At 48.1% G+C, this 23,601-nt stretch overlaps 2 protein-coding genes across 6 annotated transcripts in view; one reads left to right on the top strand and one right to left on the bottom strand.

The window, feature by feature from the left end:
• PRPF40B (pre-mRNA processing factor 40 homolog B) overlaps positions 1 to 18,829 on the bottom strand; it is a 74,481-nt gene extending 55,652 nt beyond the window's left edge. For all 3 annotated transcript variants that reach the window (XM_037744687.1, XM_017545781.2, XM_037744689.1), the window contains exon 1: positions 18,288 to 18,829. The gene's annotated coding sequence lies outside the window, so the exon portion shown is untranslated. The remainder of the gene's footprint in view (positions 1 to 18,287) is intronic.
• Positions 18,830 to 18,867: 38 nt separating this feature from the next.
• The window catches only part of MCRS1 (microspherule protein 1), a 9,327-nt gene continuing 4,593 nt past the window's right edge, over positions 18,868 to 23,601 (top strand). Inside the window, exons 1-8 of one of the 3 annotated variants that reach the window (XM_017545793.2) lie at positions 18,868 to 18,968; positions 20,183 to 20,302; positions 20,400 to 20,633; positions 20,783 to 20,921; positions 21,317 to 21,455; positions 22,082 to 22,240; positions 22,388 to 22,497; positions 23,375 to 23,483. In XM_017545793.2, coding sequence (XP_017401282.1) covers positions 20,585 to 20,633; positions 20,783 to 20,921; positions 21,317 to 21,455; positions 22,082 to 22,240; positions 22,388 to 22,497; positions 23,375 to 23,483 — 705 coding nt within the window. In that variant the 5' untranslated portion in view covers positions 18,868 to 18,968; positions 20,183 to 20,302; positions 20,400 to 20,584. Of the gene's footprint in view, positions 18,969 to 20,182; positions 20,303 to 20,399; positions 20,634 to 20,782; positions 20,922 to 21,316; positions 21,456 to 21,542; positions 21,903 to 22,081; positions 22,241 to 22,387; positions 22,498 to 23,374; positions 23,484 to 23,601 lie in introns of those variants that run through there. The other 2 variants (XM_017545794.2, XM_017545796.2) reach the window with 2 other exon arrangements.

Below are 23,601 nucleotides of genomic sequence, written 5' to 3'. Positions count from 1 at the left end.
TGCTCCTGGCCCACCATGAGTCCTCATGCCCACCTGCTGCATGGTGCTGGGTCACTTGCCTCTTTGAGGTCCTGCCACCCTCGTCAGCTCCCCTGGTCATGCTGTCTGGCGCACAGCACCATCTGGGTTCATGACTAGGTCCGACCTCATGCCCCGTTCTCCTGGTCTGCCTGGCACTGGCAGCCTGTTCGTCTCCGGGCCTACTGGGGTGTCTTCTTAGCACATGGGGGAGGGATGCTTATCTTCCCTCCATGGTTTGAGACGCTAGGAAGACTGCGTCTCTCAAAACCCAGCAGCCCCCCATTCTCTGAGATCGATTTCAGCTTTGTCTTATAAGCGTGTCCCCTGGGCTCTGTCTGACAGGTGGGAGAGCTGCATGTCTGCAGACACCAAATGTTTTCTGAAGCTGGAGGAGAATCTTAGCCTCGACTTTGAGTGCCCTGCCCTTCCCTTGCTCAGGGTCTGTTCCTGACAGCTAAAAACGCGTTGGTACACACATGTGCACCAAGATGCACATGAACACAGACTCACATAGGCGTATGACATGCTGGAGACAGACGAGGGGACTTACAACGCGGCCTCTGGGAAAGAGACTAGACGGGGCTGGGGCCAAGGAAACACAAATGGGTGGGAAGGAGCAAAGAAGAATGGGGGAGGGAAGAGGAAGTTTTCTGTGAGGTCAGACAAAAGGCAGATTCGCTGGAAGAGAAGCAGAACCCCAGGGACTTGGCAGAATGTTGTGTTGAGTGGTTCTGTGTCCAGGTTGAGTCTGGGCCCAGCTCTGGACTTGACTCTGGGAAATGCTCAGGTGGTGGACCTGGACCCTGGATGGGCACTCGCCTGCCCTGGGCCGTGTCTCAGTTGCTCCCTGACCTGTAACTGTATTAACTCTTTCAGTGCCTCAGCTAACCAAAGGAAGGAATGCCAGGGACCTACCGATGAATCTGCTGAACTTGTTCAAAAAAAGTCAAGCAACTCACTCCCTGGAACCCAAATAAGCCAGAAGGATCAAGACAGCCCCAGTCTCCACTCCATCCATTAGCCAGTGATTCTCAACCTTCAGAGGGACTGAAACCACAGAGAACTTGGCTGAAATGCAGGTTCCCAGCTGGTGCTTTTAAAGAAACCCTCTGGGTGTTGCTGAGTATTTCTAGAACTTTGAGAAACACTGCTTTCCTCCTGCAGTCCCCAAACTATGTTTTTAACAAAATAGAGGTTGGTTTATCTTAAAACTCTGTCTCATTGCTGAAACCCACACCTGCTCCACTCAATTTTAGGAACCTCTGGGTGTTGTCTGTGTCCTTTGGGAGCAAACATGCCGAGATGGCTGTGATTGGTACCTGGAACTTAGTAGGTGTAACTCCATTTAATCAAAATATGGGCAGATATGTCACTGACATGCCAGTGATTTGCATGAAAGCTCAGAAGGTGAGAACAAAAGGAGATACCAAATATAGACCACAGCCAGGTGTCACAAGGTGGGAGGCAAAGATGAGTGTGTCTCTGAGTGAGGACAAAGATGGAAGAAATGGAGACATGAGGTTCAAATGTAGATGATGTGGGCTAAGGAGGCTGTCTCTGCCAGGTGTCTGTCAGTTCAGTTAAGACACTAATTCGCTTAGTTCGATCAGCTCATAAGCACCTGCACACCCTCCTCCTGGCACACAGCTACCTGCCTGGTCCCTGCTCAGTCTCTTCCTCCCCATCCTTCTCTACTCACCAGCACCCCTGGCCTAGGGACCAGGCATAACAAATAGGAAATGACCCTGTCCTCAGAGAACTCATGTCCGACCATTCTCTCCTCAGGAATGGCTCTCATCCTTGCTTCCAGCCTAAGGCTGAGATTCCAGAAAGCTGAGGAGGATGTGGGATGTGAACAGCCAGTTCTGTGGTTGATGCCAGGAGTAGGATTTATTTTCTGAGCCGCAGCTTAAGCTGTCGCGAGGATGCCTGGTGTGGGAGGAAGGGGAACAGTAACCTGATGCAGGTCACACACACAGCACAGCTGTGCCAGCCCCGGGCTGTTTGCAGCATCTCGGGTTCCAGGCTCTTTCTTTTCTGGAGGCCACACCCCAATGATACTTAACATCTTAAAATGCCCTCACACTAAATGCATTACGCTAAATAATTGGAAAGCATTTTTATAACCTTGCTTTAGAAATGAACTATAAGAAAGTTATTTAATGTATACTTGGCTGTGAGTGACATCTCCGCCATCGGCATGCACAGAGAAGAAATCGGACAAGTTTTATAAATGTAATGAGACTATTTTGAATATTAAATTTGACAGTGAATGAAACTGACAATATTATGTTTTATAAAGATTTCATACATATTCATACATTCTTGGTTTTTAAATTTTGGCACCAATAATATTTTCAAAGGTTTCATGTTTTCACAGGCTTTTGGCACTGTGCTTAAGGGGGCTGGTGGCTGAACTTGTTCTGGTGATGGAGGACTTTGACCTTCTGCATGTCCTCTAGTGAACTCTCTGGCAAGCACACAGAGCGTCTGACATTCTTCTCCCGCTTTGGTAACAATTTTGTCTTCTTAAAGGCAAAGAAAGCCTGCACAGGCCAAGCTGTGAAGCCAAGAAGGTTGGAAGACAAATATACATGTGGGGGTGTCTTTGCATATGTATGTGTGTGTATGTATATGTGTTTGTGTATGTGTGTATCTATATGTATGTGCCCATATATGTGTGTATGTATGGGTATGTATGTATATAAGTATGTATGCATGCATATAAGTGTGTGTATGTATGCATGTATAAATATGTATATATGTAAATGCATAAATGCGTATGTATATATGTGCATATGTGTAAATGTGTATATGTGTATGTGTGTATGTCTGGTGTTTTTCTAGTGATGAGGCTCACTGATACTATACAGGAGCCTCATTTTTTTGTTTTTTTTTCAGAGCAAAGTTGACATTTCTGGTCAATCTATTTAACCTCTACCTCCCAAAAATTCAGGGAAGACAAGGCATGGGAAGGAGTATTTATTTGAGCACTGCTTCAGGCCATATTCAGGGACTGACCATAGCTTTGCTTGCATGGCACACAGCCTCAGATGAGGAACCAAAACAAATATGGAAGGCGACATGGGAGAGGGTCTACTCCAGCCCTGACTAACTGCAAAGAGGTGTACAGTGGAAGGGAGAAAAGCCCTTCAGAAATAACTCAGCCATACAGCCAGGGAGGGGAAAGCCATGCAGGCTATGACTTTTCGTGGCCTGAAAAGTCAGAAAACAGATGAGCATGACTCTATAATCAGAGGAGTCATCTTCTCAAGAAGAGAAGATGTGCATGGCTGGATGCTGTAACTATCAAGTGAGGACTTTGAAGGTAGCTACATCTAACGTGTTATAGGATCTGACTCTAACCGGTGAGCAACATGCAGGAACACATGGGGAATCTGAGTAGAGAGTAGGAAATTGTACAAAAGAAATGGAAACTTGGAGATGCCAGAAATGAAACTCTTAACATCAGATATATAGAAATCCTTTGGCAGGTTTATCACCCCACTAGACAAAAGCAAGGCAAAAAAATTTTGCGAATTTGAGGCAAGATCAATAGAAATTAGCCAACTATAACACAGAGAGAGTAAAAGAAACAAACCAGCAACTCCCAAAACACCCAAGATGTGTGGGACATTACCAATGGTTTCACACACATGTGATCGAAGTCTCAGAAGGAGAAAGGAGAAGAAATATTTGAAGAGCTATTTGAAGAGATCATTACTGAGAATTTCCCAAATTGAAGACAAGAAGCCACAGATCCAAGGAGCTCAGAAAACTGAAAAAGGATAAATACAAAGAAAAACATACCTCACCATATCAGTAAAACCTGAAACCAAAGATAAGAGAACAATTTGAAAGCCGCCAAAAAGAAAAAGTTACCAAGTAGAGTAAGAAATAAAGCAGTCTTCTTAGGCAGTCTTGTGTCTTATGGGTACACAACATAACCCCGGAACCTTCTAGAATATTCTCCCATTGGGGGCAATTAGCTTAGGCAGGTATCTGTTACCTGCAAAAGCAATTGGCTGAGATGTTACATCCCACCCAATTAGCCAATTAGTCAGGAGGCCAAGCAGAGCGGCCTCCCATCTCCAGTTCTCCATACCCCTGCCCTGGCTCTTGTGTCACACCCTGCCCCTCCTCTCTGCACACCCTGGGAGGCCCTGTGCTGGCTGGTGGCTTTATCACCCTTCAAACACTATTTATTGCCTCTAAGCTGGGAGGAACCTGAGCAGGTGGAGGCTGGATAAACTAGTTGCCAACCTCAGTGACCCTCAAGGCAGGCCCTGGGGTCTGACTACTGCCCTACATTCTTTCCCAGGAGCTGAGCAGCCTGGAACGACCAAAGCCTGAGTCCAGCTGGTGCGCCACTCAGGGGCTGCCGCAGGATGCCCATTGCCACTGGCAGCAGCACTGTGAGCAGGCAGCTGCCACTGATTCAAGCCACCACTGGTCAAGAAGATTTGGGTTTCCTCTCCCATCATAGCCAAGCTGTCAGGTGCCCCATTTCCTCACTTTCTGGAAGAGGAGGAGCCTTTCCTGCAGAAGCCACAAGGAGGCAGCAAAGTGCTTGTCTAAGAGCCTCAGCTGGCCTGGAGAGTGGCCAGGAATTAAAGGGAGGGGACTGCGGGAAGAGAGACACAAAGGAAGCTGCTGTGGGTTCCTGAGAAGGTGCAGGTCCAGCATGGACAGCAAATGCGGCAGAGGGAGGAGAAGACTCGAGGCATTCCAGATCCAGGCTATGGACACGGGGATCCTGAAGATGACTCATGGTGGTAGATTCTGCTCTCCCTCAGCCTGGGCCCCCTTCCTCCTTGCTTGACTGCCCCCTCCCAGCAGGTCCTCTGCTCTGTATTGGCAGAGATCTATCCCTGCAAATGACCCTTTGGGCAGCTGTTTTTAGGAGCTCTGCCAGGAGGCCCTTCCCATGGACTTCCTCAAGCATATAGCATGGCCCCATTGATTCATTTACTCATTCATCCATTCAACAAGTACCTATTGGGCACCTAACTCATTATGAGGCAATGTTCTACATGTCAGGGATACTGTGGTGAGTAAAACAGATTTTTAAAAGGTGTTTTCACAAAGCTTACATTCTATGGGGGGAAAAGACAAGAAACAAAAATAAATTAGTAAAATACACAGTTATGTCAGCAAGTAAAAGGTGCCAGGAAGAAACACAAATTTCAAGAGGAATAAGGCAGCAGAATGCAGGGGAGTGGGTGTTACAATTATTAAAGTAGAGAGGGCATGGCAGGATATTTCAGTGAAGGCTTGAAGCAGGTGAGGAGGTAACCCAGGGGAAGGGCGTGCCGGGCAGGGAGGTGGGAGCCTGCCTGGCACACTCAGGGGGACAGCAAGGTGCCTGGGGTAGCTGGTGTGGGTGAGTGGGAGGGTGGGGGGAGACACACTGCAGAGGCAACTGGGAGGCAGATCACACAAGGCCTTGTGGGCCACTGTAAGGACCACTGTTCACCTGGAATGCAATGGGACCCACTGCAGAATTCTGAGCAGAGAAGTGACATCATCTATTCTTCAATTCAAGAGCATCATCCGGCTGCAACAGTGAGCACAGACTGGGAGCAGGGAGACCAGCTGGAAGCTGTTTCAATTTCCACCCCATTCAGAAAGCCTAGTCAATGAAGGCCAGAGTGGTGGCTCACGCAAACAATCCCAGCACTTTGGGAGGCCAAGGCGGGTGGATCACCTGAGGTTAAGACTTCAAGACCAGCCTGGCCAACTTGGTCTCCACAAAAAAATACAAAAATTAGCCAGGCGTGGTGGCAGGCATCTGTAATCCCAGCTCCTAAGGAAGCTGAGGCAGGAGAATCACTTGAACTCAGAAGGTGGAGGTTCAAGTGAGCCAAGATCGCATCATTGCACTCTAGCCTAGGTGACAAGAGTGAGATTCCTTTTCAAACCAAAAAAAAGAGAGAAAGCTTAGTCAATGAGCTCAGATGCCCCCTCCACCACAAAGCCTCCCCTAATCCTCTCTAAGCCTCCCCTTCTCCTGGGGGCTCTCTCGCCTATGTGTGTGGATCTCTTCCAGGATTGGTCCATCTTGCCTTTGTTCTGGGATTATTGGTGAGTCTGCCCTCAACCCCACTAGACTTGAAACACTTTTTTGTTTGTTTGTTTGTTTCTGTCCCAGGCTGGAGTGCAGTGGCACGATCTTGGCTAACTGCAACCTTCACCTCCCAGGTTCAAGTGATTCTCCTGCCTCAGCCTCTGGAGTACATGGGACTATAGGTGCCCGTCAGTGTGCCCAGCTAATTTTTGTATTTTTTTTTTTTTAAGACGGGGTTTCACCATGTTGGTTAGGCTGGTCTTGAACTCCCGACCTCAGGTGATCTGCCCGCCTTGGCCTCCAAAGTGCTTGGATTACAGGCGTGAGCCACCACGCCCGGCCTAATTTTTGTATTTTTAGTAGAGACAGGGCTTCACCATGTTGGCCAGGATGGTCTCGAACTCCTGACCTCGTGATCCACCCACTTCAGCCTCCCAAAGTGCTGGGATTACAGGCATGAGCCACCACGCCGAGACTAGACTTGAAACTCTTTAAGACGGATGCCCAGTTGCTCTCACAGCTTACCTTCCCCTCTTCCCGGCCCCTCAAAGGGCCATGCACACAGTAGAAACCAAGTCAAGCTTTCCCTAAGGAGTAAGTGCTCCCACCCCTCCTTCGCTGCCTCTGAGGCTTCTTCTAGGCTGTTTCTGCCTGGAGCACCACAATCATTGTATTAAATGCTTGGCCACCATGAAAGCCTAAGTGCCGTCTGTGAGCCACATGTTACTGTCCCTCAGCACAGCCAGGTTTATAGGACACAGCTTGTCGCTGGCCCATAAGGCAGCCTGTCAGCGCTGGCAGGAAGCACACACAAACCAGAGTTTGCATAGCCAGTGGCCTCTCTGGAGGCTCCTGAGAGCAATTCAATTTATTTTTCATTTATTGATTCTTTAAACATTTATTGAGCACCTATGGTGGTGCCATGCTCTGTACTAGGCAGCAGGGGCATGGAAGTGAGGAAAACTCATTTCCCAGGAGCCTATTGCAAACACAGGTTGCTGACTGGTTACAAAGCTCTGGCGCAGCTACAGAAATGGAAAGTAGGGTCCTGAACTCCCAGGGACTCACAATCCACCTGCCACTCCTTCAGCAACTGTACTGTGCCAAGTGTAGGAGTTGGCTCTGAAACAGAGGGGTCATGGCAAGCCTCATGGGAAGACACTTGAGACTTGAAAAGCTGGGGAGGTGAGCCATGGGGGAATGGTGACATTGGGAGGGTCCCACCTCACACTCCAGTATGGAGAAAGAGTAGTAACTGGTAGGGAGTCAATGTGGGAACACAAGACAAAGTGCAATGGAGAACGGGGAAGATGTTCAAGGAAGTGAAGGTCTGGGGAGGCCTTCGGGTCTAAGTTGGATCTCCAGGAAATGTGGAAGGATGGGTGGAACTATTGCAGGGTGTAGGGGTGGGCAAATCTGGGAAATCCAAGGGAAAAGGAGGACACTGTAAGCACAGAGCACGTTCATGCGGCAGCAAGTGGCTGGCAGGGCTGTAGTTCCACACCACGTGTTGTAGGAGATAAGCCAAGCTGGGACTGGATCTGGATGGGCTTGAAGGCCAACCAGAGGATGCTCCTCTGTAGGTAGTGGAGAGCCACTGATGGCAGCGTGGAGAATTTAGAGAATGGAGACAGGGACAGCAAGGAGAGGAGCAGTCGTGGAGGTGTGCACGACAGTCGTGTAAAGAACCAGTTACAACTGGAGCCACTCACTCATGAGTTGCTTGTCCACAGATACAGTTATTATGCACAAAACCTTGTGCCGACTGAAGGTGGGATAAGACAGATGGGCAGAAAACAAAGAAAAATAAAACCCAGTTTATGTGGAGGGTTTTAAATCAAGGGAGAGACAGACACCAGTAAAGCTCAAGCACCCTCTTCCTTAAGGTCTATGATGTGATGCTCTTCTTGGTCTCCCACCCACATTTCCCACACTCCTCCAGCTCCTGAAGATTTTCATCCTCTTCTGCCTGTGTTCCCTAAGGGTTGCTCCACCTGGACTCTCCTGTTATGCCACAGGACATTCCAAGATGACTTCAGATTTCCCTATGGCCTCAAACATCAGCTATACGATGATGATTCCCAAATCCATTCCCATTTCCAATCTCTCCTCTGAGTCACAGAGCTGTACATGCAAACGCTCAACTGCACATCCCAACTGATTGCCAACTGGCACCTCCAACTCAATCTATTCAAATGAAACTCATAACCTTTCCTTCTCACCCCCAACCCTGCAGCTGCATTTGTTCCTCTGGTCTCAATGCACACCCACCAGCCTCATCCTGCCAAAGCCTGAACTGGGCATCATTGGTGCCTGAGCTCCTGCACCCGTTTATGCAATCTGTCACCAAGCCCTGTCATCATCTACATCTTAAGTGTCTTCCCCTCAGTAACTACCCTAAATTGGGCCACGAACTGATCTCCCTGGCATCTGTTTTACACTTTCAATCTATGCTTCATACTAAGCCAGAGACATTTAAAATGCAGGTCTAATTCCACACTCTGGTTTCAAAATTCATTAATCAGTCATCATTTTTCTTAGGATAAAGTTCATTGATGGCCTATAAAGATTTTTGTGACAGCTCTTCAGCCTGGATGTATATTCCATTGTATGCATGTGCAATGATTTATTTAATTAGTCCTCTAGTGAGAAATGTCTGAGTTGGTTTTTGCTACACTTTTGCAGAATAAACATTCCTCCAGTTGATAACTCTTCTCTTTTTAAGAGATGAGGTCTCACTTTGTCCCATGCTGGAGTGCAGTGGTGTGATCATAGCTCACTGCTGCCTTGAACTCCTGGGCTCAAGAGATCGTCCCACCTCAGCCTCCTAAGTGGCTGGGACTACTGAACCCAGCTAATTTTTTTATTTTCTTTTTTTTGTAGAGACAAGGTCTTACCACTTTGCCCAGGCTGGTCTTGAACTCCTGGGCTTAAGCAATCTTACCACCTTGGCTTCCCTAAGTGCCAGGATTACAGAGGTGACCACCACACCAGGCTAATTTTATATAAAATTTATTTTGTATATGTGCAAGTACATTGGATCAGAAATTCTACGCATTTGTAAATTCTGACAAGTCTTAATGAATTATAGTTCTAACAGTAACATGAGAGGGCTTATTATCCTACAACCATGCCAAAGCTAAGTGTCCAACATCTAGATTTTTTGTCAATCTGTGGGTGAAAAATTATATCTAATTGTAGTTTCTTTTTTTTTTTTTTTCTTTTAAAAAAATAGAGACAGGGTTTCACCGTGTTGCCCAGGCTGGTCTCGAATTCCTGAGCTCAGGCAATCTGCCCGCCTCGGCCTCCCAAAGTGCTGGGATTACAGGCGTGAGCCACCACGCCCGGCCCTAAATGTAGTTTCAATTGTCCTGTGAGGTTCAGTATTTTTTCATGTTTAAGAGACATTTATTTTTCCATTAACCATTCCATTTTCTTACAGAATTTTTATTTTCCATATTGATTTGTAGAGATTTTGTACATAATAAGCAAATTAGCCCCTCTGACTATGATATTAGTTGCAAATATTTTCCCTACTTTGCCATTTGTCTTTCTTTATGGTGTTTTTTGCTCTGTAGAAATTATAGATTTTTATGTTGACAGAATTTGTCTTTTTTTAAAGCTATGAGAAAATATGTGCCATTCTGGAAAACACTTTCTCCACTGTGACATTATACATTTAATTTGTGGTTTTACTCTTTTACATTTACTTATTTACTTAGAAATGGAGTCTCACTCTGTCACCCAGGCTGGAGTGCAGTTGTACAATCTCAGCTCACTGCAACCTCTGTCTCCCAGGTTCAAGTAATTCTTCTCCCTCAGCCTCCCGAGTGGCTGGGATTACAGGTGCCTGCCACCATGCCTGGCTAATTTTTTGTATTTTCAGTAGAGACGGGGTTTCGCCATGTTGGCCAGGCTGGTCTGGAACTCCTGACCTTGAGTGATCCACCTGCCTCAGCTTCCCAAAGTGTGGGGGTTACAGGCATGAGCCACCACGCCCGGCCTATTATGTTGTCTTGATCAAAAAGCTTATGTGTGTGCTAGTGTCCTCTGGATTTTACCATTTTAACTACTGTATTAATATATGGTACAGCGATTCTCCTCTCATTAACCTTACTTTTCAAAATGTTCTCATGGCTATTCTTTTTGTTGTGTTTTGCTTGTTTTTCATCCTGAGGATGCTACTGAAGCAACATGGTTATCCCTGAGGCAAAAATTTCAATATGAATTTATATTCAGGTTGTGTACTCTATTGGTATTTTTATTAGATTTGTGTTAAATTTATGGATTAATTTATGGAGAGCTGACATCTTTGTAACAGTGAGTCTTTCTACACAAAAATAGAATATGCCTTCCCATTTATTCAGATTTCCTTTGGTGGCATTTTAGTTTTGGGTACTGATATGGTTTGGCTCTATGTCCCCACCCAAATCTCATCTTGAATGGTAATCCTCATAATCCCCACATCTCCAGCAAGGGACCTGGTGGGAGGTGATTGGGTCATGGGGGCAGTTTCCCCATGCTGTTCTTGTAATAGTGACTTCTATGCCATCTGATGGTTATATAAGTGTTCCTCCTTCACACTTACTCTGTCTTGTCACCTTGTGAAGAAGGTGCCTGCTTCCCCTTCACCTTCTGTCATGATTGTAAGTTTCCTGAGGCCTTCCCAGCCATGCAGAACCGTGAGTCAATTAAACGTCTTTCCTTTATAAATTACCCAGTCTCTGGTATTATCTTTTTTTTTTTTTTTTTTTTTTTTTTTTTTTTTTTTTTTTTTTTTTTTTGAGACAGAGTCTTGCTCTGTCACCCAAGCTGGAGCGCAGTGGTACAATCTCGGCTTACTACAACTTCCACCTCCTGAGTTTAAGCGATTCTCCTGCCTCAGCCTCTTGAGTAGTTGGGACTACAGGTGCCTGCCACCATACCTGGCTAATTTTTTGTATTTTTAGTAGAGACGGGGTTTCACCATGTTAGCCAGGAAGGTCTCGAACTCCTGACCTCATGATCCACCTCCCGAAGTGCTGAGATTACAGGTGTGAGCCACCATGCCTGGCCCTGGTATTATCTTTACAGTAGTATAAGAACAGACTAATGCAGGTACCTAGATCTAGCACATTTATTGTGCTTGGTTTACTGTGTTGTTGCTGTTGTAAACAATACAATTTATTCTTTTATATTCTCAAAGAGGCGGTTTTAAAAAACGTACTCATTTGTACCAATTTTCCTAAAGTATCTTATTTGTATTAGTATTTCAGTTGATATCCTTGATTTTTCAGGTAGTCTATCATTCATAAATATTTTAACTTTTCTAGTTTTTATATGTCATTTCCTTTCTCTTCTTTAATTATGTAGGCCAGTACTTCCAAAGGAAAATTAAATAAAAAGAGTCACAGGGGCCATCCTTGTTACACACATAATTAATGAGAATAATCCAGACTTCTTCAGTAAGCATGATTCTGGCCTTTGGAGTAAAATGTGTTGATTTTATCATGTTACAGAAGCTGGATGTTTCATTTGGTTTTGTCTGTGATTCTCTAACCTGGGGGCTGATATGTCAGAGGGTTTCAATATGTATGTGAGACTCTTCCTTTGCAAATGGTTTCTCTTCCCTCACAGCAAAACAAAACAAAACAAAACAGTATACAGATCTCAAGTAGAGTGTACGCTGACTTAAACTGCATTGCAAATCCCAAGGTAACTTAGTAATGGTCAACATCTTTATTCGATTTGACTCCCTAGGAAGATAAAACACTTGAGCCAACAACAGCAAGATACTGTGTCCTCTGGATCCCAGGAGGTAACAGCCCTAGCTAAGGCAGCAACTAGTCTTGCTCTAGTGGACAAGAGTGGGGAGGGGCTGTGCTATCAAATTCTGGGTCCTAGAGACAGACCACCTGGCACGAGGCAATCAGACCCAAGCCCTAAGAGCAGTAACAACAGCTAACATTTTTTGAACACTTGCTATGTAATACCTGCTTGTTTCAGTAGTAAGTGATTTACTCCTTGCAACCATCCTATGAAGTGGAGACTATAATTTCCCCACAGATGATGAAACTGAGGCACAGTAATGTAACTTGCTTAAGGTCATAAAGTGGTAGGTGATAGAGGCAATTTCAAACCAGTTTGACTCTACAGCCTATGTCCTTTTTGATTGTTTAGTTCTACGTACTCACAGAGACTATGTTTTTGGAGGGTTTTTTTTTTTTTTTTTGAGATGGAGTCTCACTCTGTCACCCCAGCTGGAGTGCAGTGGTACCATCTTGGCTCACTGCAGCCTCCACTTCCCGGGTTCAAGCAATTCTCTGTCTCAGCCTCCCAAGTATTACAGGTGCTCGCTATGATGCCTAGCTAATTTTTATATTTTTAGTAGAGATGGGGTTTCACTATCTTGGCCAGGCCGGTCTTGAAACTCCTGACCTTGTGATCCACCCATGCTGGCCTCCCAAAGTGCTGGGATTACAGGCATGAGCCACCGAGCCTGGCCTTTTTTTTTTTTTTTTTTTTTTTTTTTTTTTTTTTTGTTTTTTTTTTTTTTTTTTTTTTTTTTTTTTTTTTTTTTTTGGTTTTTTTTTTTTTTTTTTTTTTTTTTTTTTGAGACAGGGTCTCACTCTGTCACCCAGGCTGGAGTGCAGTGGTGCAACCATGACTCACTGCAGCCTTGACCTCCCTGGGCTAAAGCAGTCCTCCTACCTCAGCCTCCCGAATAGCTGGAACCACAGATGCCCACCACCACGCCCAGCTAATTTTTGTATTTTTAGCAGAGACGGGGTTTCACCATGTTACCCAGGCTGGTCCCGAACTCCTAAACTCAAGTGATCTGCCCGTCTTGGCCTCCCAAAGGGCTGGGATTACAGGCATGAGTTCCCAGGCCTGGTCAGAGCCTATGTTCTTAACCACTGTGTTCTAATCCCCCAGAAGACAAAGCCTGGGGCCCTGAGGAAAGATCCAGGAGGAACCATGAACGTGGCCTCCATTGCAAGCAACATCTACCCCAGGGAAAGAGTGACTGACTGTGAAAGACTTTTCTAGAGCAGGAGTCCCCAACCTGTACTGGTCCATGGCCTGTTAGGAACTGGGCCGCACAGCAAGAGATGGCAGCAGGCAAGTGACCAATACCACCTGAGCTCCGCCTCCTGTCAGATCAGCGATGGCATTAGATTCTCATAGGAGAATCTATTGTAAACTGCACGTGCAAGGGATCTAGGCTGCATGCTCCTTATGAAGATGTAATGCCTGATGATCTGAGGTGAAACAGTTTCATTCTGAAACCATGTCCCCGAACCCCCCATCTGTGGAAAAAATTATCTTCCACAAAACCAGTCCCTGTTTCCAAAATGCTTGGGGACCACTGTTCTAGAGCCAGGAAGAGTTAACTGGAAGCTGGATGATGGGTGCCATTGCTAGCTTTTCTTTTTATCCACATTCTTCTTTTGGTTTATTTGCTGGCCCCTCTTCCTCTGCCTTGCCCTAAATGTTGGCATGCCCCATGCAGTGGTCTTGAGCCCTCCTCATTCTCTTATCTACACTCTCTCCGTAAGCATCCACATCCAGATCTTCCTGATGATAACTCCCCAGTGAATATCTGCAGTCCAGGCCTCTTCTCTGACCCGACTAATGTGCCCACTCTCTATAGCACCACTGAGATGCCTTATAGGCACCTCAAACTTAACATGTCTAAAACAGAACTTTTTGTTTCAGCCGCTGTACAAACTTGCTTCTCACACAGACTTCTCTTCTGCAGTCAATTTACGCAAGACACTTACTCAATAAATATTTATTAAGCACCTGCTATCGCAGTGAACAAAACAGACAAAAACCCTGCCTTCCTAAAGCTTACATTCTGCTGCTGGAAAACCTATGATAAACAGAAAAAATAGCTAAATTACATCATACATTAGAAGATAATAAGGGCTAAGGAGAAACCCAGGAAGAGGTACAGTGTACAAGGGATGAGGACTAAAATTTTTAAAAGAGCAAGAAGAAGAGCAAGAGATGAAATCAGACAGGCAACAGGGGCTGGGCTGTGAGCTTTTATCCTGAGGAAGATGGGGGACTTTGAACAGAACCAGGATGTGAGTAGACTGCCAATCTAATAGGAATACCCCAGCTGCTGTGAATAAACTAAAGAGGGGCAGTAAGAATGAAAGCAGGGAGACCCATTAGGGAACTCTTGTTATAGTCCAGGTAAGAGATGATGGATAATGGGGAGTTGGACTAGGAGACCATGGAAAATTGATAAGATAGGGTCAGATTCTGGATATATTCCGAAGGGGTTGTGTTTCTACCATCCACCCAGGTTCTTAGGCCAAAAATCTCAGTCTCATCCTTGATCCTTCCCTTTCCTTCATATCCCATATCTAATCCATCAGCAAGTCCTTGTGTTTCTGTTTCCAAAATGTGCCAAAGTCACAGTTCCTGTCCATCTTTACCACCCCCACGTCAGCTAAACCACCTGGGTTTACGTCTCACCTGGATCACTGCAATACCCTCTACCCTGATCTCACTCTCACCTGGATCACTGCAATACCCTCTACCCTGATCTCACTCTCACCTGGATCACTGCAATACCCTCTTACCTGATCTCACTCTCACCTGGATCACTGCAATACCCTCTACCCTGATCTCTCTCTCACCTGGATCACTGCAATACCCTCTACCCTGATCTCACTGCTTCCTTTTTTGCCCCCTGGAATCTACTCTTCACAAGCAGCCAGAGGGATCATTTTTAAGCTTAAATCATATCATAGGATGCCCCTGCTTGTGATCCTTTAAGAGCTTTGCAATGAACTAAGAATACAGGCCAAAATTCATACTGAGAACTACACAGGCTGGCATGGGCTGCCCTCTGATGACTTCTCTGTTCTCAACTCTTTCCCTCTTTCTCATGATCGCCCTGCTCCAGCCACACAAGGCTCCTTCCTGTTGCTCAAACACCAAACTCCTTCTTGCTTTGGAGCCAGAGCTTTCCCCTCTGATGGGGTCAGTGTGCCCCAGCTTGTTGCATGACTGGTAGCCTATCAACCATCGAATATCAGCTCAATCATCACCCCTTCATAGAAGATCATCCTGAGAACTTTCATCTAGTGCAGATAGTATACTATATATACTAACTATAGCTAGTACAGTCCACCACACTGTGTAAACAGAAAGCTCACGATCTTGAGCAGGATGCTGCCCTTTAGAAATCCCTGTATCCATACTACAAGGATGTCCAGGTCTCTTTTTATCCAATAGTAGGGAGGACTGAGGACCAGAGGGGAAGTATGAGTCTCCAGACACCAAACAGGAGATGATGGCAACCACCACCTTTCCCTCATGACATCTTGTGGGAGGGAATTACTTCAGGCAGCTGGGAGCCAAGAGTTTTCCTTTCTCCTCTCTCACTCAAGAAGTTATGGCTCGGTACAGTGGCTCACACCTGTAATCCAGCACTTCGGTAGGCCAAGGCGGTGGATCATTTGAGGCCAGGAGTTCAAGACAAGCCTGGCCAACATGGTGAAACCCCCATCTCTACTAAAAATACAAAAATTAGCCGGGTGTGATGGCAGGCACCTTTAATCCCAGCTACTTGTGAGGCTGAGGCAGGAGAATCACTGGAATCCAGGAGGTGGAGGTTACAGAGAGCCAAGATTGTGCCACTGTACTCCAGCCTGGGTGACAGAGCGAGACTCTGCCTCAAAATCAATCATGCTGTCCTCCCGCCACCCAAGATGCCGAAAGGAAAGAAGGCCAAGGGAAAGAAGGTGGCTCTGGCCCCTGCTGTCGTGAAGAAGCAGGGGACCAGTAAAGTGGTGAATCCCGTTTGAGAAAAGGCCTAAGAATTTTGGCATTGGACAGGACATCCAGCCCAAAAGAGACCTCACCCACTTTGTGAAACGGCCCCACTATATCAGGTTGCAGCAGCAGAGAGCCATCCTCTATAAAGTGCCTCCTGTGATTAACCAGTTCACCCAGGCCCTGGACCGCCAAATAGCTACTCAGCTGCTTAAGCTGGCCCACAAGTACAGACTAGAGACAAAGCAAAAGAAGAAGCAGAGGCTGTTGGCCTAGGCCGAGAAGAAAGCTGCTGACAAAGGGGACGTCCCCACTAAGAGACCACCTGTCCTTCGAGCAGGAGTTAACACCGTCACCACCTTGGTGTAGAACAAGAAAGTTCAGCTGGTGGTGACACATACGATGTGGATCCCATCAAGCTGGTTGTCTTCTTGCCTGCCCTGTGCAAAATGGGAGTCCCTTACCGCATTATCAAGGGGAAGGCAAGACTGGGACGTCTAGTCCACAAGAAGACTAGACCTGCTCCACTGTTGCCTTCACACAGGTTAACTCGGAAGACAAAGGTGCTTTGGCTAAGCTGGTGGAAGCTATCAGGACCAATTACAACGACAGATACGAAAAGATCCACCATTACTGGGGTGGCAATGTCCTGGGTCCCAAGTCTGTGGCTTGCATCGCCAAGCTTGAAAAGGCAAAGGCTAAAGAACTTGCCACTAAAACTGGGTTAAATGTACACTGTTGAGTTTTCCGTACATAAAAACAATTAAAATGATACCAAAAAAATCAATCAATCAATAAAAAGAAGTTGTGTAGCACCTTTTCTTTTTTTTTCCCATTGTAAAATATGGCTGGGCATGGTGGCTCACTCCTGTAATCCCAGCACTTTGGGAGGCTGAGGTGGGTGGATCATTTGAGGTCAGGAGTTTGCAACCAGCCTGGCCAACATGCTGAAACCCTGTCTCTACTAAAAACACTTAGCCAAGTATGGTGGTGCACGCCTGCAATCCTAGCCACGTGCGAGGTTTAGGCAGGAGAATCGCTTGAACCCAGGAGGTGTAGGCTGCAGTGAGCCAAGATCACACCACTGCACTCCAGCCTCAGTGAGAGAGGAAGGCCATGTCTCAAAAAAAAAAAAAAAGCTCATGCCTGTAATCCCATCACTTTGGGAGGCCGAGGTGGGTGGATCACAAGGTCAGGAGTTCGAGACCAGTCTGCCCAAGATGGTAAAACTTCATCTTTACTAAAATTACAAAAATTAGCTGGGCACGGTGGCACATGCCTGTAATTCCAACTACTCGGGAAGCTGAGTCAGGAGACCCAGGAGGCGGAGGTTACAGTGAGCCCAGATCACGCCACTGCACTCTAGCCTGGGCAACAGCGAAAGACTCTGTCCCCACCAAAAAAAAAAAAAAAGTGCCATGCATAGAAAAATTGGAAAATAATTAGAGAAAAAACGACTACCCCAACCACTTGGGCATAAAATATGTTAACATTCTGGTGCATTTCCTTCAACTGTCTTCTCTTCTATGTTTTTAATAGTTATGAATTCATATATATTTAATACTAATAACAATATTATTAATGTTCTATGTAATCACTTTTTATGCAAATTATTTCATTGGTTTTCTGATATTTTCACAAGTTTACATAATGTATTTAATCACGTGCCTGTTAAAAAATAAAATTCACGGCCGGGCGCGGTGGCTCAAGCCTGTAATCCCAGCACTTTGGGAGGCCGAGGCGGGTGGATCACGAGGTCAAGAGATTGAGACCAACCTGGTCAACATGGTGAAACCCCGTCTCTACTAAAAATACAAAAAATCAGCTGGGCATGGTGGTTCGTGCCTGTAATCCCAGCTACTCAGGAGGTTGAGGCAGGAGAATTGCCTGAACCCAGGAGGCGGAGGTTGCGGTGAGCCGAGATCGCGCCATTGCACTCCAGCCTGGGTAACATGAGTGAAACTCCGTCTCAAAAAAAATAAATAAATAAAACTCACAATCTTTCATGGGAGTTAAAAATAAGCACGTACTCATTAAGCAAGTCCACAGATCAGTAAATGAGGTGAGCACTCTTGAAGCAGAGGGCTATCTATACCGTCAGGGCCCGAAGGGCCAGTCTCTCATTTGACGCTTGAATTCCCTGGCAATGTCCATGTGATGTGTGCTTGACACCTCTGCTGGACAGCTTTGGAACTGAATCTTATTCTGAGCTGAAGTGTGTTTTCTCTATAGCTGCTACATTTTAGTGCCTCATAAAGGAAGCATAAGGCAAACAGAATTCCTCTTTTAGAGAACAGTCCTAGTCTTCTGGGGCATCTCTCACAGCCCGAAATTCCCAATTTTTCTGACAGGCCCGTTCTCCCATCCCAAGATTCCTTCCAAGGCACTCTCCTCTGAAGGTGCTTCCACTGGTTTTCTCTCTTACCTTCCGGCGACCACAAGTGACCCCAGCAGTCCAGGTGGGGTCGGGCTGACGGGACCAAGTGGACACCCCTCCTTTTCGCAGGGTCTTTTCCTTCTTAGCAAAGCGGCCCACGATCCTCCATCCGCTCCTCAGAGAGCCTCCCTGCCCTTTCTGTCCGCCACATCTCCCTTGCTACACTACCTCCCCGTCTAGTGCCTAACAGGTGGACCTGACAGAATAGTTTCTCAAAAGGTGCTGGAAGGGTCAAACAATGCATAATTCGTGCTGTGCAACCCTCAGATTCCCATCCCTAGTGGGAATTTGGAAGTCGAAATCCAGTCCGCGGTCCCACCCTCTCGGCGTTGCTTCAATTAGTCCCGCTCAGTCTCAACCTAAGTCTCGCCTTTCCCTTTTCTCGCCACCCCTTCGATCCGGGTTACCTCTCCGGTGGCTATATTCCTTAACGTTTCCCTATATGCTGTCCTAACTAGGAAAATCTTTACTTTCCGCTGTTAGTAAAGTATTTACACCTTCGGGATTATGGCCACGCCCCCTTCACGCACGTTGCCAAGACGAACCGGAAGAAATTGCCAGCCCCTGGTTCGTAACCCGGAAGTAGCTGTACCTCACGGAAGCCGGCTTTGGCCCTGCGGCTGCTACCGTCGCCGCGGAGAAATTGTTGGAGCTGGCAGTCTAGGAATGGTGAGACCTCGCGGTTCGCCTCTGAGGGCTCTTAGAGGAGTTGGGGGTGAAATGGAGTTTTCCAGAGTGCCGCCGGGGACGACCCCCCCAGGTTTGGGGCCCCGCCCCAGTGGCGCCCCGAAAAGCTGCGCATGCGTGGGCCGACAGGGTTAGAATCTGGCTCAAGGTGTTACGCATGCGCAAAGGCAAGGAGCGTGTGGGGTGAGAATGGGCTTGCGAGTTGACCCCCACCTCCCCAGCCACGAGCCTGTGGGTCTCAAACCAAGGTTATTTGGTGCTCTGCTTTGAGTTGCAGAGGTGACTTCATCACTGCTCCTACCTCGAGTTCTTGAGACTGATCCCCCACCTTGGGTGTGCACTCAGGGGAGAACGAGGGGCGGAGGGCCAGGGAAGGAAGGGGGCACAGACCCTACCTCAGTTTGCCGGCAGGCTCGGGCTCCTTCGCCTTATCCTCAGATATCAAGATTCCCAGCCGTAGCCTATGGAGCGGAGAGAGACAGGCTCACCTGGGGAGCCTCTTAGCGCAGGCCTAGAACATTGCGCTAAGAGCCACCCTGGTCAGAAGGAGCCGGGACCCATGAGAGGAGCGCCCCGAGAAAATCCAATACCTGGCTTCTCCAGGGATTGTGGAGGCATAGGGTAGTTTATAATCACGCAGTTCCCAGACAGTGGTTTTTGGTTTCCACGAGATGGTATCTCATGGAAACACCACGAACTAAATCTTCAGTAAAAACCGCAAGTAAAAAATCAACCACAACAACAACAAAACCAACAAGATGGACTGGTTGGAGTTTTGGCTCCCTTTCCTTTTCCCTGCTTTGGTCTGGGCGGGGAAGGCTGGTGCTGCTGAGCTGAGTGGGCAGCTGAAGTAAAGAAAGAGTGGGCTAAGGAATCCCTTGTCTCTTACTTAGTTTATAGCCAAGGCCTTTAACCTAGGAGATACCAGTAGAATTAGAGGGTCCGTGAACCCCCTAAAATAGTATGTGTTTGCACACTTTTCTGGAGTCCATAGCTTTTATCATACTCTGAAAGGTGCCAGTGACCTTCACAAGAGTGATACATATAAGGCTAATATTGGCAGAGGAGGGCCGTATGCCTCTTTCCTCTCCTTGTGTCTTGGCTTATGGGACCCTGAGGGACCTCAGCCAGTATAAGGAAGTGAGGCTGGCCAGTTGGAAATCTGAGCCTCAGGGAGCCTCATTTCTCCTTTGCAGAATCTCCTCTCAGCCTTTAAGCTCACCTGGTCAGAATTCTTGGATGAACCCGTGGGACCCTTCCTCCTAGCCCTGTGGTTTGGAACCAGTGGCTTTGGGACTGTAAGAGGATGGACAAAGGTAGTATGAGGCTGGGACAGCTCCCCAAATGCCCGGGTGCCAAGCATCTGCTGATTCCACCCTGTGCCTGGCATGTGTGTCTTTCGGTCCTGGCTAGGCCTTGCCACCTCCCCCTGGGCCAGCACCACCCATGTACCTGTCGGCAGAGCCACAATTGACTGACTTGCTGTTGAGCTGCTGCTCTTTGGCATGGCTGCATTTTGATGGCAGAGGGAGCAGTTATGCCCAGAGCCCAGTGTGTCGGCATCACCGGTCTGACTTGAGCACCATGTGCTGCACGACATGACACGTGGCACCGGGGGAACTGCCCAGCGTGGAAGGTCTGGGCCAGGTCTGAGCCCAGATGGGATCTGGATGGCCAAGGAACTCTACCTTAAAACCTCAAATGTCAAAGAGGCAGGGGAGGGGGCTGGGAGGAGTCCCATCTGCAGAGGCCCTAGGCTCTTGGGAGGCCCGAATCCACCATTTCTCTCTTTCCAGATTCTCAGGGGCTGCTAGATTCATCCCTGATGGCATCAGGCACTGCCAGCCGCTCAGAGGATGAGGAGTCACTGGCAGGGCAGAAGCGAGCCTCCTCCCAGGCCTTGGGCACCATCCCTAAACGGAGAAGCTCCTCCAGGTAGTAAGGGTTCGAAGAGCCAGGAACTGGGAAAGGATAGAAGGTCTGTGGCGTTAAGTGCCACATGCCTCCACCTCTTTTGGGAATGGCTGCCTGAGTCCCTCTGGGACCTTAGTATTGGCAGAGCCTTGTGCTTTTCCTGTCCCTAAATCTTTCTGGGGCAGGGGAGGCAGATCTTAGGTCTCTGACATGAAGTCTTTGTGGTGTGATCCCGTCGTCTCAGAGGGCTGGAGTGTAGCAGTTCTATGGCCGCTGAGCCAGGCTGTGATGTAAAGTGAAAGCAGTCTGGAGCAGCTAGCACCCTACTGGGCACGTGGTGTGTTTTGGGGGCTGGGTGTGTGTGAATGGGCACCAGGGTGGGGTAAGGAGTGTTCACTGGGCAGGACCCTTTACAGGTTCATCAAAAGGAAGAAGTTCGATGATGAGCTGGTGGAGAGCAGCCTGGCAAAGTCCTCTACCCGGGCAAAGGGGGCCAGTGGCGTGGAACCAGGGCGCTGTTCAGGGAGTGAACCCTCCTCCAGTGAGAAGAAGAAGGTGAGGGATTGGGAGACTTAGGGGATGGGAGGGGAGGTAGTGCCAGATTTCATGTTTCCCCAGAACCTTTGCCAGCTGCCAAGAGCCCTGCAGAGGAGGCTGGTGAGATGACCAAGCTGCCTCAGCCCTCATCTCAGATGCCTCTTTCCTGGGAACCCATCCCTCGCTACTCCCCATTTCTTGCTGCAGCCCCCACCCCCAACCCTGCCAATGCATCCTGTATCACATTCCGTGTGGGAGGCATGGAGCATACATCTATTCTGGGAGCAGACAGCCTGTTCCCAGCATTGCAGAGTGTAAAAATAACTCCCAGGTGGCATTGCTGTGGCCCTAGACGCTGCACCAGCAAGAGTGATTTCCCAGTATCCTCTCCATCCACCTTTCACTCTGGGGTTAGGGGTACCACCAGCAAAGAGAAGACCCCCTGTGGTCAAGGACTATGTGGAAGTAACTTGGTGGGATGGGGGTGGGTATTAGAAAGCTGAGCTCCTTTCCTGTGCTTCATGTTGTGGGCTGGGGCTGGTGCTGGGGCTGCCACTGCCACAGAGTATGTGAAAGTCTAGTCATGAAGCCCCAGCTGACTAGATGCTGGCTTTGAGCTTGGTTTATTCCTGTCCTCTGCCCAGGTATCCAAAGCCCCCAGCACTCCTGTGCCACCCAGCCCAGCCCCAGCCCCTGGACTCACCAAGCGTGTGAAGAAGAGTAAACAGCCACTTCAGGTGACCAAGGATCTGGGCCGCTGGAAGCCTGCAGATGACCTCCTGCTCATCAATGCTGTGCTGCAGGTAGTGCCTCCCACCTTAGGCTTAGTATCCCCCTTTCCCGCAGCCTCCAGTTCCCAGCCCCAACACTAGCCCAACAGGGCCCCATGGGTGGCAACGAAGGGTTCTTCCCAGCTCCAAGGCTGGAGCAAACCCTCTGGGGCCTTGCAGACCAACGACCTGACATCTGTCCATCTGGGCGTGAAGTTCAGCTGCCGCTTCACCCTTCGGGAAGTCCAGGAGCGCTGGTACGCTCTGCTCTACGATCCTGTCATCTCCAAGTGAGTGGTAGCTGGTTCCAGCAGTGGGGAGGTACTAGGGACACCAAAATGTGGGTCCTGGAGCAGAGGGAACTGTAGCAAGGCCCCATGAGGGGTGTGGAAGGCAGGACTCCTGGAGGCTCCTTGGGGTGATACTGAGCCCTGAGAGGCTTCAAAGAGAGGTTTCTTCCTGCCTCCAGGCAAGGGAGTCTGAAGGCAGAGGGAGGAGCATGGGAGAGAAGACTAAAATGAGTGCCAGGAGCTCACTGTGTGCATTGTGGCTTTGGGTGGGTCACTTCCTAGCCTTTCCACACTGACCTACAGTTTCTCCCTCCTAACAAGGGGGAGTTGAATAGAAGAACACCAAGCCCCCTTCTAGCTCCAGTAGCCAGGCTTCCAAATAAACTCAGGTACACATGCAACACACACTTCCTCCTCCTCAGCCACTTAGTTTAATGTCTTCAGAGCTTGGTTGGATGCTAAACCCCTATCTTCTCCACAGACCCTGGCACCACTTAAGTTGTAGCCACAGTTCTGATATACCAGGAAATGGGCTGGGCTCAGCTTGGAAAGAGGAGGTGGTAGGCAGTGGCTCAAGGGTGGCAGCTTTGGCCAAGTAAGGAGGAAGGAGTTGGAGGGAGCAGCAGCCGGTCCGAGTCTCTGCCTCAGGACTGGGTCTGCTGGGGGACATAGGAGCCTCCGTTTTCTGAGTTGGCTGTTCATTCACTTGACAGACCTACGGAGCCACAGGTCATCTGCTAAACCTGAGGCCCTTCCTAATGAGGGCCTGGCCTCTAGGTTCTGGATGTCAAAGGCCTGCAGGTTCAGGGGAAATAGAAACTGCAGATTGCTTGACACCCTTCCTTCAGCCCTCCCCTCTGTTTCTTCCTGTGTCCAGGTTGGCCTGTCAGGCCATGAGGCAGCTGCACCCAGAGGCGATTGCAGCCATCCAGAGCAAAGCCCTTTTCAGCAAGGCTGAGGAGCAGCTGCTGAGCAAAGTGGGATCGGTAAGGCTGAGGGCTGGGAAGGGTGGAGGATCAGGGCACAGGGAGAGCTGGACCACCTAGAAAACCACTGATGTGGGGAGCTTCCCACCCACTGTCTGGATGTGTGCACATGCACACT

Source organism: Cebus imitator, unplaced genomic scaffold, assembly GCF_001604975.1.
Source record: "Cebus imitator isolate Cc_AM_T3 unplaced genomic scaffold, Cebus_imitator-1.0 Scaffold181, whole genome shotgun sequence".
Lineage (NCBI taxonomy): Eukaryota > Metazoa > Chordata > Mammalia > Primates > Cebidae > Cebus > Cebus imitator.
This window is presented reverse-complemented; position numbering and strand designations above follow the sequence as displayed.